We start from the raw sequence: 11,561 nt of genomic DNA on the forward strand, positions 1-11,561 counted from the left end.
AGCGTAACAAATTCAAATATGATGAAAACAAATACGATTAATTGAAAATGGGGGACCCTGATGTAAACAAGACGAAAGTCTTTCTCTGGTCTGCATCCCTTTAACAATTGTGTGTATTGAGCTGTGCTGTATTGTACCCATTCTGCAATCTGTTAATAAAATGTTCAATCAATCAATCAATCAATCAATCAATCAATTCACGGGCAGTGTAAAGATCATGTGAGTAAACAGCGCCCTCTAATGGTTTGATGGTGACTGTACAATAAAATGGAACGTACCATTATTGCCCTGAACGGGAGATAACATTTAAATGGAATGTTGTAAATAAACACAACCCTAAACGCAAAGTCAACAGCAATATTCGTGTAGAATAGTGCATATGACCTGCTTAAGAATTTTTTGTTCGTACTGTGTCTGTGTAAATTTCAAGGTTTTTACCCACACATATTGTAAATTGGTCACGATATATAATCGTAGGTTCCATGTGACGCATCAACTCCTTCCTTCTTATTTCTAGACTCAACCATGAGGTAAGAGGCCTTCCATTTAGCTTTACGGTTTTTTAATGCTAAGGCCAACATTTGCAATTGCTTTCTCGTTTGTACTTTGACCACAGGTAGACTAGGCAGACATAAAACACACGGACTCACTCTGAATATGAACGAGGAATAATAACGGCGTTTTTCATGAATTTGAGTTTGGCTCGTTGAGGCCCAGTCGGTGTAGACGAACCAGAGCTCAGCTGTTCAGACATGTTTTCATGTTATTAAATGTATGCATCAAGAGATCCCAGATTATCCAATTTTGTCATGACGGAGTCTTTGTCAAGACTACTAAAAACTAGACATGGATAAAACTACCTAGAAGCACACATATCTTAGTTGTAGTCGTGTGACTTTAGCTAACGTTAGTACCCAAGTTAGCCAGTTGAACCCAAGTTCACCTAATTTTGTAACGTTATGTAATTGTATTAATTAGCTTGGTGTATATATCCTATCACCACACAGCCATGGTGGATCATGACCAAGCAGGTGGCCGTAACCAAATAGTGCAACAGTATTTAATACTTTGATTGACAATTTTATTAACGGATTGCAGAATTGGTACAAATACAGTACCGCTCAATACACACAATTGTTAAGGGGATGCAGACCAGAGAGAGACTTTCGTCTTGTTTACATCATGGTCCCCCATTTTAAATTCATCATAACATACATGACCTACAGATAGACAGTACTGCTACATCTATACATTTATCACATACCAGATTTACAAATGCAGTACTGTTTGTGATACAAAAAGAGTTAAAAATATATATATATATATATATATATATACATTTGGCATACTAACTGGATGCGATGGTTTAATTCTCAGCTATTGTTTGTAATGCCTAACTGACACACACACTGCCACTTTACAAACTCACTGCCACTTTACTACTGCCATTATTTAGTTTTATTTATTTAGTTTACATCAGTTTACTGCCATATCCATCATCTCACTGCCATTATAGTATTTTAGTGCCATTATTTATCATTCATACTTAGTATGTACCACTAAGTTCTCGTTTACCTTTATATTTACATTAACTTTTTTTTAGCTACTGTCTACATTGCATATATAGTCCTGTATACTGTCCATATGTTACTTTATTTTTATAGTGTATGTTGTTTATTAGATCGTTTTTTATATACACCGTGGGAACTAAATTTAATTTCTCTATGTCTTGCACATTATGAGGTGACAATAAAGCTGACTGACTAATGTTTACAAACATTACAGATGTAAAACCTTTATATCAGGAAACTGTTTAAACTCATTTCGATGTCTAGTATTTGTCTTTATAGTGAGATAGAAGAGGGCTGTCATCAATTTGGCAATGATGACAAATACTGTATTTATTGTAGCTATAAAACACAAATTTTGTCTTCTCGAATTATGTGTTTTATTGCAATGATCCACCTAAAAGGGACATATGTATCTTCAACAATTTTTATGCAACTTCCTTGAATCCGTAGAACATGTTTTGCAAAGAATACAATTATTTATTTTCAAGCGCCACCTTTCTTCCCTTGTATTTTAATTGGATACAGTGCCTTTGGTTGCTCTAATGCACACCAAACTATACTGTACATTAATTGTTTCCTTCCCTGTCTGGCTACCCCACACCCAAGAGTAAAATATATATATATATATTTTCAAACTTGGCAGTACATTAGATGGTGTTCCTGGCTCAAGTGCAGCTAATTGATTAATCAAAACAAACCCCATAGGGCGGTCAGGTGGCGTAGCGGAGATTGCGTTCGTCACCAACGCTGGATTCGCCTGCTCCCGGCGTTGTCACCAGCTTGGCTGGCCGTTCACACTAATACAATTGGCAGTATTAGAGGGTGGGAAAGCTGGAGGGGTGGGTCCGGGTCGTTGTAACCAGCGACTCCTACAGTTAGGTCGGGGCGCCTGCTCAGCGCGGATCTAAGGGGGGTAGTGTGATCCTTCCACACTTTACACCCTCTCAGTGAGAGTCCGCGCTGCCAGGTGAAAAGAAGCTGATTGGCTAGACGTGTGTCGGAGGAAGCACGTGATAGCCTCCACTCTCCCAGACCGACTGGGGGGGGTAAGTGCGCAGCGACCAGGAAGGGGATTGGGAATTGGCATAACGACTAACATTGGGATGGGAGAAAATTTGAGGAAAAAGGAGGGGGGGAAAAGATAAAAAAAAAAAAAAATGCATCCCATTGTGACATCATTGAGGGGAAACGATCCTGAACAGCTTGTTAATCTGAAGACTGAAGACAAACCCTGGCCAAACGGCAAGGAGCAGAGTACATGTCATTTTCCCCAGTGCCTAAATTACATTTCAGACCAAATGCATACAAATGGTAGGCAAAACCTGCCAAACCCATTTCCATAACATGTCTCCTTTTAAAGAACAGAATACTCCTTCTCTAACCAGCATGCTCAGGCTCCAGAAACGCTTGGCGTCCAGCGTCTTGCGCTGCGGTAAGAAGAAGGTGTGGCTGGACCCCAACGAGACCAATGAGATCGCCAACGCCAACTCTCGTGAGTTCTTCTGTCAAGCTGTGGACTCTGCTTTAATCTGATCAAATGAGTCATGTAAGCCAGCATGTAGGCAGTCGCGTCATGAAGTGACTGTATAGTCTGTGTCCCGTAGGTCAGCAGATCCGTAAATTGGTGAAGGATGGGTTGATCATCAGGAAGCCTGTGACTGTTCACTCCCGCGCTCGCTGTCGCAAGAACACACTCGCACGACGCAAAGGACGCCACATGGGTGTAGGTGGGTAATGGATTATTTATCTAAAGAGGCCTACCTACAAGACATGCATTTACTTCAATTACCAGATATGTCATCTGAACCATATCAATCAACATGTGCTGTTATGTGAAGCAGCTCTTTGAGTCATAATGATCAATATACATGTTATCTGAAGCAGCTGTTTGAGTCATATTGATCAACATACACATACACTGTTATCTGAAGCAGCTCCCAAAATTGGTAAGGGCATTTATTTTGAAGGTTCCTTCCGACTGGAATAATTTTCCAGATAATTTACTATTTTAACCTCATTGGTATATTAACCATCTTAACTAGCCACTCAATCTTTTGAACGACTCCTTTTCTACTTGTGTGATCCAGAAACGGAATCGATCTAAAACAAGATGCTACACCACAAGGGGCCTTATCCTGCTAATGAAATGGAATACATTCTATAAAATAATACAGTACATGTAATGTAAATTAAGTTTGACTTCCCCTGATTGGTTGTTGACTGTGTGATGTTTCCTCCAGGTAAGCGGAAGGGTACGGCCAACGCTCGCATGCCAGAGAAGCTGTCGTGGATGCGGCGCATGAGGATCCTGCGGCGTCTGCTGCGTCGCTACAGGGAGGCCAAGAAGATCGACAGGCACATGTGAGTCAGGCTTTCAGTAGGCTAACTGGTGTTCAGGCGTCCACCGAGTAGGGATGGGCATCGATTTTCCAATTGTTGTAAAATTATAGAAAATCGAAATAGTTATGTGAATATCAAAAAGGATATGTTCCCTTGTTTTTACCAGCAACTACCCCTTGTAGTGTATTGAGAGGGGACCCGTATTAAAACTGATGACACGTTTGCCATGTTTCACTAAGTTCACACATTTCAAGCATCAGTTAACTTTCAGAATGAATGCTTGACATTAGCCTGGTCTGCTAGCGTTGGCTGTTCGCAATGTCTGCAGCCAGCTAGCTTGCTTGTTGGGGTTATCTCACGTTTGCTATCAAGTAAAAACAAAATCATATGGGGGGGATTAGTATTTGAATAAGAGTACATTACTTGCCCACCACCCCCACCTGTATATTGCTTTTTATTTATATTGGAAATAAAACCAAGTAAATTTTCACATATGTGCCCACATTCATCAAATAAAAATTACCAATTACAAACTGAATGTGTGTAATAATAATTAGGGGTGCACCGATGTATCGGTATCGGCCGATAAGTGCCTTGTTGACCAGTGATGCCACAGATTACTTGTAAAAGTAATCTGATTACTGATTACTCCTTTAAAAAGTAATCTAAGTTACTTTACTGATTACTTGATTATCAGAGTAACTTAGTTACTTTGAAAGTAACTAGGTTACGAAGTCGTCGTCGTTCCCCCAACAGTTTTTTTTAAACGCTTTATTGAAAGTGCATAAATTGTTTTTAACTTGTTTCTCTGCACATAACGTAAATTGTTAAACTAGTGCTTCAGCTTCTGTACCATCAAGTATGGTAAAGCAACAGTCTATGATGCTCACAGCATTAGAGCAGCCAGCCAGTGGTTTTACAAAACCAGTGTATCACATCTAACAAATGCAGGCTGAACTATTCAATTATATCAACTGTAACTATTAAATTGTTTTTATAAATGTCTCTCTATAAACATACAATCAGTCTCTTAACATGTAAATTAACTGTAAATCTGGCAAATAAGAGCTTTTGCTCTGCCACCATCAACCCTCCTGTACCTAGTCGAAGCGTCGGCTAGTGTTGTGATTCCAGATGCTTTCAATGCAATTGGATGTGCTGTTTTTAGCGGTAGACAGTATTTTGTTTCCTATCCCTATTGGGGTGGAATTCTGAACAGAAACCGCAAAAGTCATCTTGCGGTTTCACTTTTAATTTTGCCAAGCGTTTTGGGGTGGAATTCTCCGACGACGGAGCCCTGCTGTCACACGATTGGCGCATATGTCACATGACGTGCTGTGAAGACCCGCCCTACTCTACCTCTGATTCGCAGACTGTGGATGGGGAATGTGATTGGACCAAAGCAGAGTCACTCACAGACAGTGTCCAGTCACGCCGCGGGACACATTCTTGTATTTAACCCTTTCACTGCCACACCACGTCACTCCCAAATAAGAAACAGCTCAAAGTGTATTTTTGACTGTCGAAAACGAAATAAAATACTGCATTCCGCCTGCATTATGAATTTATGATGAGATAGTAACGAAATAGTAACGCACAGCCACTTGGAAAAGTAACTGCAATCAGATTACTGGCTTTTAAAAATTAACGCGTTAGATTACTATTTTCGGGGAAAAGTAATCGGATTACAATAACGCGTTACTTAGTAACGCGTTACTGGCATCACTGTTGTTGACTGCAATCGGCCGATAAGCTCGAATGTGCCGATGGCAGTAGCCGGAATATCCATCAATTTGTGTCGCGTCAAAAGGCAAAAAAGAGTTCAGTCGCGACCTGCACAACGCCGCCCCCGGCCCACACACACAAGCTACTGCATCAAAGTTACTACTTATGATTAACAAATGCATTCGTTTTGTGGCATTAACGTTATATAGTTAGTGTTACACGTTCAATAACATCAGCGTATTATTTACCCGAACGTAGCAAGAATACTCGTTCATACTAGCTCAGTTCCTTCCATTGCTCATAGAGCCCTGAGTTTTACCCATTCTGCAATCTGTTAATAAAGTTTTCAATCAGACATGTATAGAAAGGCTTTGTTTTATTATAACATTCGTTGCAGTAAAATCATTATGCCTCATTTAGTCATCCTGCAGAGCTAAAAGCTAAACGTCGGCTGCGCCGCCGTTTGTTGTTGTAGAAAACTTGTCAAAATCAATGGCGGACAAAAGCGGAAGTAAAAAATGTATACGCGCTTGCCGATTGGTGGTAACAGCAGAGGCGGGTGCAAGCGGTGTGACGTAATTGGCAGAATCGATTGTCAATCTAAATTTCATTGGTTGATAGCTCTGGTTGAGACGACAGTATCTAGCTGCAGCCCGGCAGACCATACTGGGAGAGAGATAGTGCTATTTCTTGATGTTTCCTTTTTTTAAGTAAGTAAAGAGGCCTATGTTATCGGTGAGCACAATTTGTAACACAAATATACAGTAGTTTCATAAAAAAAAAAAATATATATTACAAAAAAAAATATTACACTTTCTTTGTTAAATTTTGCCACAAATATCGGTATCGGCCGATTGTGTTAGTTGAACAATCGGTATCGGTGGCAAATTTTCATATCTGTGCATCCCTAATAATAATAATGCAGGACCTCTTTAGGGGGTCTTTATTCGGCATGCAACAAACTGGACATGCAATTGGAGCGGCACACACACCGGGATACACACACACATGCATTGTCTTTTTCTCAGTCGCCGATGCGATTGAGTCTCTGCGCCTAACCCATCCCGTCGTCCTTCCCCCCCATGGGCAGCCGGGAGCAGATAGGGCGTCAACGTGAGCCGCCCCCCCCCGGGGACCAATCCTGTCCGTCTTCGCCAAGGACGCCACAGCGTTAGCGATCTGTTGTTGTGCATGTTTTTCCATTGGGTTTATCTTATCGGGGGGGGGGGGCAACCCTTGCGAGCACGGGGAGAACATGCAAACTCCACACAGAAAGGCCTGGGACTGGGGCGGTTCTAGCATCAGACCTTTAGGGGGGCTCAGCCCCTAGAGCAGTAGCATAATTTCACTAAATGCCATGGTCAGGCAAGGGAGGGGACCCCCCTTGGAGGATTTTTTTGGTCAAATCAGTTGTGCAATAGTAAGTTTTGGTGAGTTGTTTCTATACTTCACTTATGACATTTAGGTAACATTAATGAACAACTACAGTATTAAGGAGACAACTACAGTGTAAGTAGTAAACCTATTTTTTTTTTTATTCCAGTCGTTCATGATTATATTTTACGGAGCGCTCACTGCGTTCGAGAGGGAGAGAGATTTCGTCCTCTTCCCTCATCAACCCGCCATCTTGAATCTGTAATTCATCAAGAAAATCGGTTGTTACCCGAACACTGACTCTTCCAACATTCCGAAATGCATGGCTTTGGTGAGGGCTGCAACTGACTTGACCGTTGATTTCTTAGGAAAGGGCTTCCCTCATATCCATTTCCCCCCCTCAGCATTGACTCCTGATTTGCTAACCAGGAGTCAACTCTACCTAAAGAGAGAATCCACCCTAAAACAGAACTTGGATTGTGCTATTATGATCTCAGACAGCTAAAGTCAGTATCTATAAACATAAGACCACTATCTCCCTAAGATGAAAATTTGACCATCTAAGACTTGAATTTGATGTCATCGAGGGACACTTTTTGGAGTTGGTCCGTTGACTATGTAGTTGTACACAATGTAGTTTAGGGGTGGGCCAAAAAGAGTAGACGAGTCAACTCTTTATGGGGTGGACCAATAGGAAGTTCTGCAGGGTTTCTGATGGCAGCCCAGCGTGACGTGGATCTTTTTCCCCTCTCCAGGTATCACAGTCTGTACCTGAGGGCCAAGGGTAATGTCTTCAAGAACAAGCGCATCCTCATGGAGCACATACACAAACTGAAGGCAGACAAGGCTCGCAGAAAGGTCTTGACGTAAGTTATCGTTTCTAATTTTATGTTTCCAAATCAGAAGATGGTAGAAAATACACTGCTCCTGATGGGAAATTGGCCAAATATGGGCTTCCTGTTTTTGTAGTAGCCTACATGTAACTTGTTTAGAGGTGTTACTGTAAGTGTATGTTAGTCTTCATTGTGTTTACACTACGGCTGGGTATCAAAATGATACTTTCATGGTATTGATCAACTAGCAAAAAATGCTCATTAAATACCAAATTTCAATACCCAAGTTAGTTAATCAAGTAAGTTTATAAGGTTGGTGATTGGCTGTTTCTGTGTTCAACCAATCCAAACTCGTACAAATCCTCTGACTGGCCCATACAGAACACTCATTACCTGGCAAAGTAAGGCATCAGAAAAGTGTTTTGGTATTTATCTAATCCTATTGTATCTGTATTGGCACTGGTGTCTTACATTTTTCAAACGATACCCAGCCCTAGTTCACACATACTAGTCTGAATAATGTCTTTAATCATGAACGGTTACCATGGATGGCAAATATTTTGCGCACTACATTTTTATTTATTTAGCCTTTATTTAACCAGGTTTGTCCCAATTGAGATCCAGGATCTCTTTCACAAGGGAGACCTGGCCAAGAATAGCAGCAACACAAAGTTTCAACATACACACATAGACATGTCTATAACGTTACAAAATGGTCTGATAAAACATTTGCACACAGAAAATGTGGTTACAAGAGGCTTCACCATAGCCTTAAATACATTCAGTGTTACCAAGCTTTGAATCTTCAGATCGGACTCAACGTTGACTGAAGTAATAATTCAGCAGTTAGTCCAGTTGGGATACTCTTCTTTTTTTTTCTCCATCACTCCATTTTTGTCTATTCAAAGGATGCCGATTTCACTAAATGTTCTCAAGTCCGAGCTACAGTGGCACTCGTCATTCCAATGCCAGTTATGCGTCTCCTGTAGCTAGAGCTGCCGCGGTATTGATGTTTTCCTTACTGCACAAATTTGCAAAATATTTCCTACCGCGGCGGTTTTAATGCATTTTTATTTATTTTTAGTAGTCTACTCTTTATAGCATATAGCCTGCCTCTAGTCTAAATGTCTATCTTTAGAGGATGACTTTGCAGCATGAATATTGTTTGGGATTCGGCAAGCACGCATTCGTTATTGAAAGTGAAACACGGATTTGAAGTCTCCCCTCTGGTCGTGCGCCGTTCACTCGGTGGCAGGGGTGGCAGGCTGGTAGCGCCCGGCGGTTACCCCCCCCGACCCTTTCTTCTTCTTATTATTATAAAGTTACTACTTATGATTAACAAAGGCATTCGTTTTGTGGCATTAACGTTATATAGTTACACGTTCAATAACATCAGCGTATTTACCGGACCATAGCAAGGCAAGCATTACTCAATTCATATCTCGGTTCCTTTCTTTGCTCAGAGCGTGCTGAGTCGTGCCCATTCTGCGGTCTGTTAATAAAGATTTCAATCAGACGAGTGTATAGAACGAAGGGATTTTATTATAACATTCGTTGCAGTAAAATCATTATGCCTCGTTTAGTACTCCTGAGGAGCGATGGTAATCCACTCCGGCGGGGAGCTAACGTTATTAGCCGTGCTGTGAGCTCTGATCAATGGCTGACATTCAGGACGTAAAAAACTAATACGCGCTTGCCGATTGGTGGTAAAACACTGCAGGACGCTCCAACGTGTGACGCGTCTCTTCTGACTAGTCAGTGGTCTGCAGTGTTTCACGTGACTTTTCTGGTACCCAATAGGGTCGCTTGGAACCTCGACAGGAGTAGGGTATATCTGCAGAGCCGCAAGCCCAACGAGAGCAGGGTACTTTATTATTATAAAAAAACAGCGGCGATGCGGTATTCAGCCTAACTCTGCGGTGGGCGTGATGTAACAGCGATACCGCGGTGCTAACGTTTTTCTACTTCTAACTACCTGTTGGATATCAAGGGATATTAGCTGCTTCATTACATTGATTGCCTATCGTTGCCCTGTTGGGTTTGATTGCAGTTGACAGAGCTGCAGCCAACTCAAGTACCCAGAAAAAGAACTACAACTAGCCCATTCATTGGCCAGTTGATGAGATTTAGGTTAAACTAGATTAGCACAATGCCATAAGACTGAAAAACAGGGTCTCCATTGAAAATAAACAGATGTTTTTCCAAGTCTATTCTCTGCTTGAGGGCCAACTATCGTTGTACGGTTAAGACTTTCTGTGTTGAGATTAACTTTATCCAGTCCGGTGCTCATACCATGTCTCCTCCTTCCTATCCAGCGACCAGGCAGAAGCCCGCCGCTTCAAGACGAAGGAGGCCCGCAGGCGCAGAGAAGAGCGTCTCCTGGCCAAGAAAGAGGAGGTCATCAAGAACCTGGCAAAGGAGGAGGAAACGTCAAAGAAATGATTCCTCCCCTCTGTTCCCCCCTCCCCTTTTCAATATTAATAAATTTGGACACGAGGATCTGTTATTGTGTTTTGAGTATTACCAACCTGTGTTGAGGCCCGTTATTGTTGGAAGGTAATTATATTTTATATTGGACATCAATCTTATATTAACACTTATGTCAAATGTAGCTCAGTTAAGTGCTGCTACTACACAACTTTTAGTACAGCAGCAAAGTTCAGTGCTTGGTTCTTTTAACTTCCAGATTCATGTAGGTTGTGTACGCCAAAGGAAATGGAAATGCTCACAGATGAGATGGTTTGAGATCAAGACTAACATTTTGGCAGGGGCCACACTTTCTAATTTCATGACCCGTTCAGTCCCTCAAAATAATTTGATAATTTATGACATAAAATAGAATCATTGTAGGTGTATAGAAGGGAGCGGCTAGGTCGTGTAGTGGTCAAGGCGCTCGCCATCAACGCTGGAGATGCTGGCTTCGAATCCAGCTCTCGGCGTTGCGATCAGCTTGGCTGGTCGTTCATACTAACACAATTGGCAGTGTTAGGGGTGCGAAAGCTGATGGGTGGGTCCTGGGCGTTGTGGACAGCGACCCCTACAGTTCGGTCGGGGCGCCTGCACAGCGAGGGTAGGATCTGGAGTGAGGTAGTGTGACCTTCCGCACGTTACACTCTCCCGGTGAGAATCTGCGCTGGCTGCACATGCGTCGGAGGAAAGCATGTGACAGTCTTCATGTGACGGGGGGGGGGGGATACAAAAAAAACTTTAGAAAATGGTTTGTAAACTAATTGCAGGTTGTAAATGTAGACAAATCTACATCCCTTGAAACCGCATAGTGCACTTTAGTATCTTTTATTAGTTGTACTTAAAAGTATGCATTCTGTATAACATCACTGTTTACAGTGCATTCGGAAAGTATGACCGCATAGAAGCTGTCCTCACAACTTCAACCACTTGGAACGCCAAACCTATCATGTACCCGACTTCCTATGTTGAGACCACAAACTCATGAGTTCCATTATAATGTCTGGGGTCAAGTGTTCCTTTAACCCCTGTCAGGTTGGAAATGGGGTGCGTTGCTTCACAGCAATTTCCAAGCCTCTAGAGAGGTTGATTGGGTTCAAGTCCAGACTCTGGCTAGGCTGCTCAAAACGTTCAGACTTTTCCCCAAAGCCACTCCTGTGTTGTCTTTGCTGTGTGCTTAGTCTTGTCGTCCTGTTGGGAAGATGAACCTTCGCCCCGGTCAGAAGAGTGCTTTTGAGTCTCGCAGCAAAGG

General features: G+C 42.0%; 1 protein-coding gene across 1 annotated transcript; it reads left to right on the forward strand.

Moving 5' to 3' along the window:
- The first annotated feature begins 491 nt into the window (after positions 1–491).
- Positions 492–10,370, forward strand: LOC311235318 (large ribosomal subunit protein eL19). Its single transcript, XM_084322746.1, has 6 exons — positions 492–530; positions 2,957–3,063; positions 3,176–3,298; positions 3,812–3,932; positions 7,766–7,876; positions 10,159–10,370. Exons 1-6 carry the CDS (start codon positions 526–528, stop codon positions 10,283–10,285), a joined length of 594 nt encoding a protein of 197 aa, XP_084178872.1. The 5' UTR covers positions 492–525; the 3' UTR covers positions 10,286–10,370.
- The last annotated feature ends 1,191 nt before the right edge of the window (positions 10,371–11,561 follow it).

Source organism: Notolepis coatsorum (genome assembly GCF_963971535.1).
Source record: "Notolepis coatsorum genome assembly, chromosome: 10".
NCBI classification, from domain to species: domain Eukaryota; kingdom Metazoa; phylum Chordata; class Actinopteri; order Aulopiformes; family Paralepididae; genus Notolepis; species Notolepis coatsorum.

Coding starts and splice junctions, on each gene's coding strand:
- LOC311235318 (XM_084322746.1), top strand. Junction 3,064..3,175: donor GATCGCCAACGCCAACTCTC/GTGAGTTCTTCT, acceptor TGTGTCCCGTAG/GTCAGCAGATCCGTAAATTG. Junction 7,877..10,158: donor GCTCGCAGAAAGGTCTTGAC/GTAAGTTATCGT, acceptor CTTCCTATCCAG/CGACCAGGCAGAAGCCCGCC.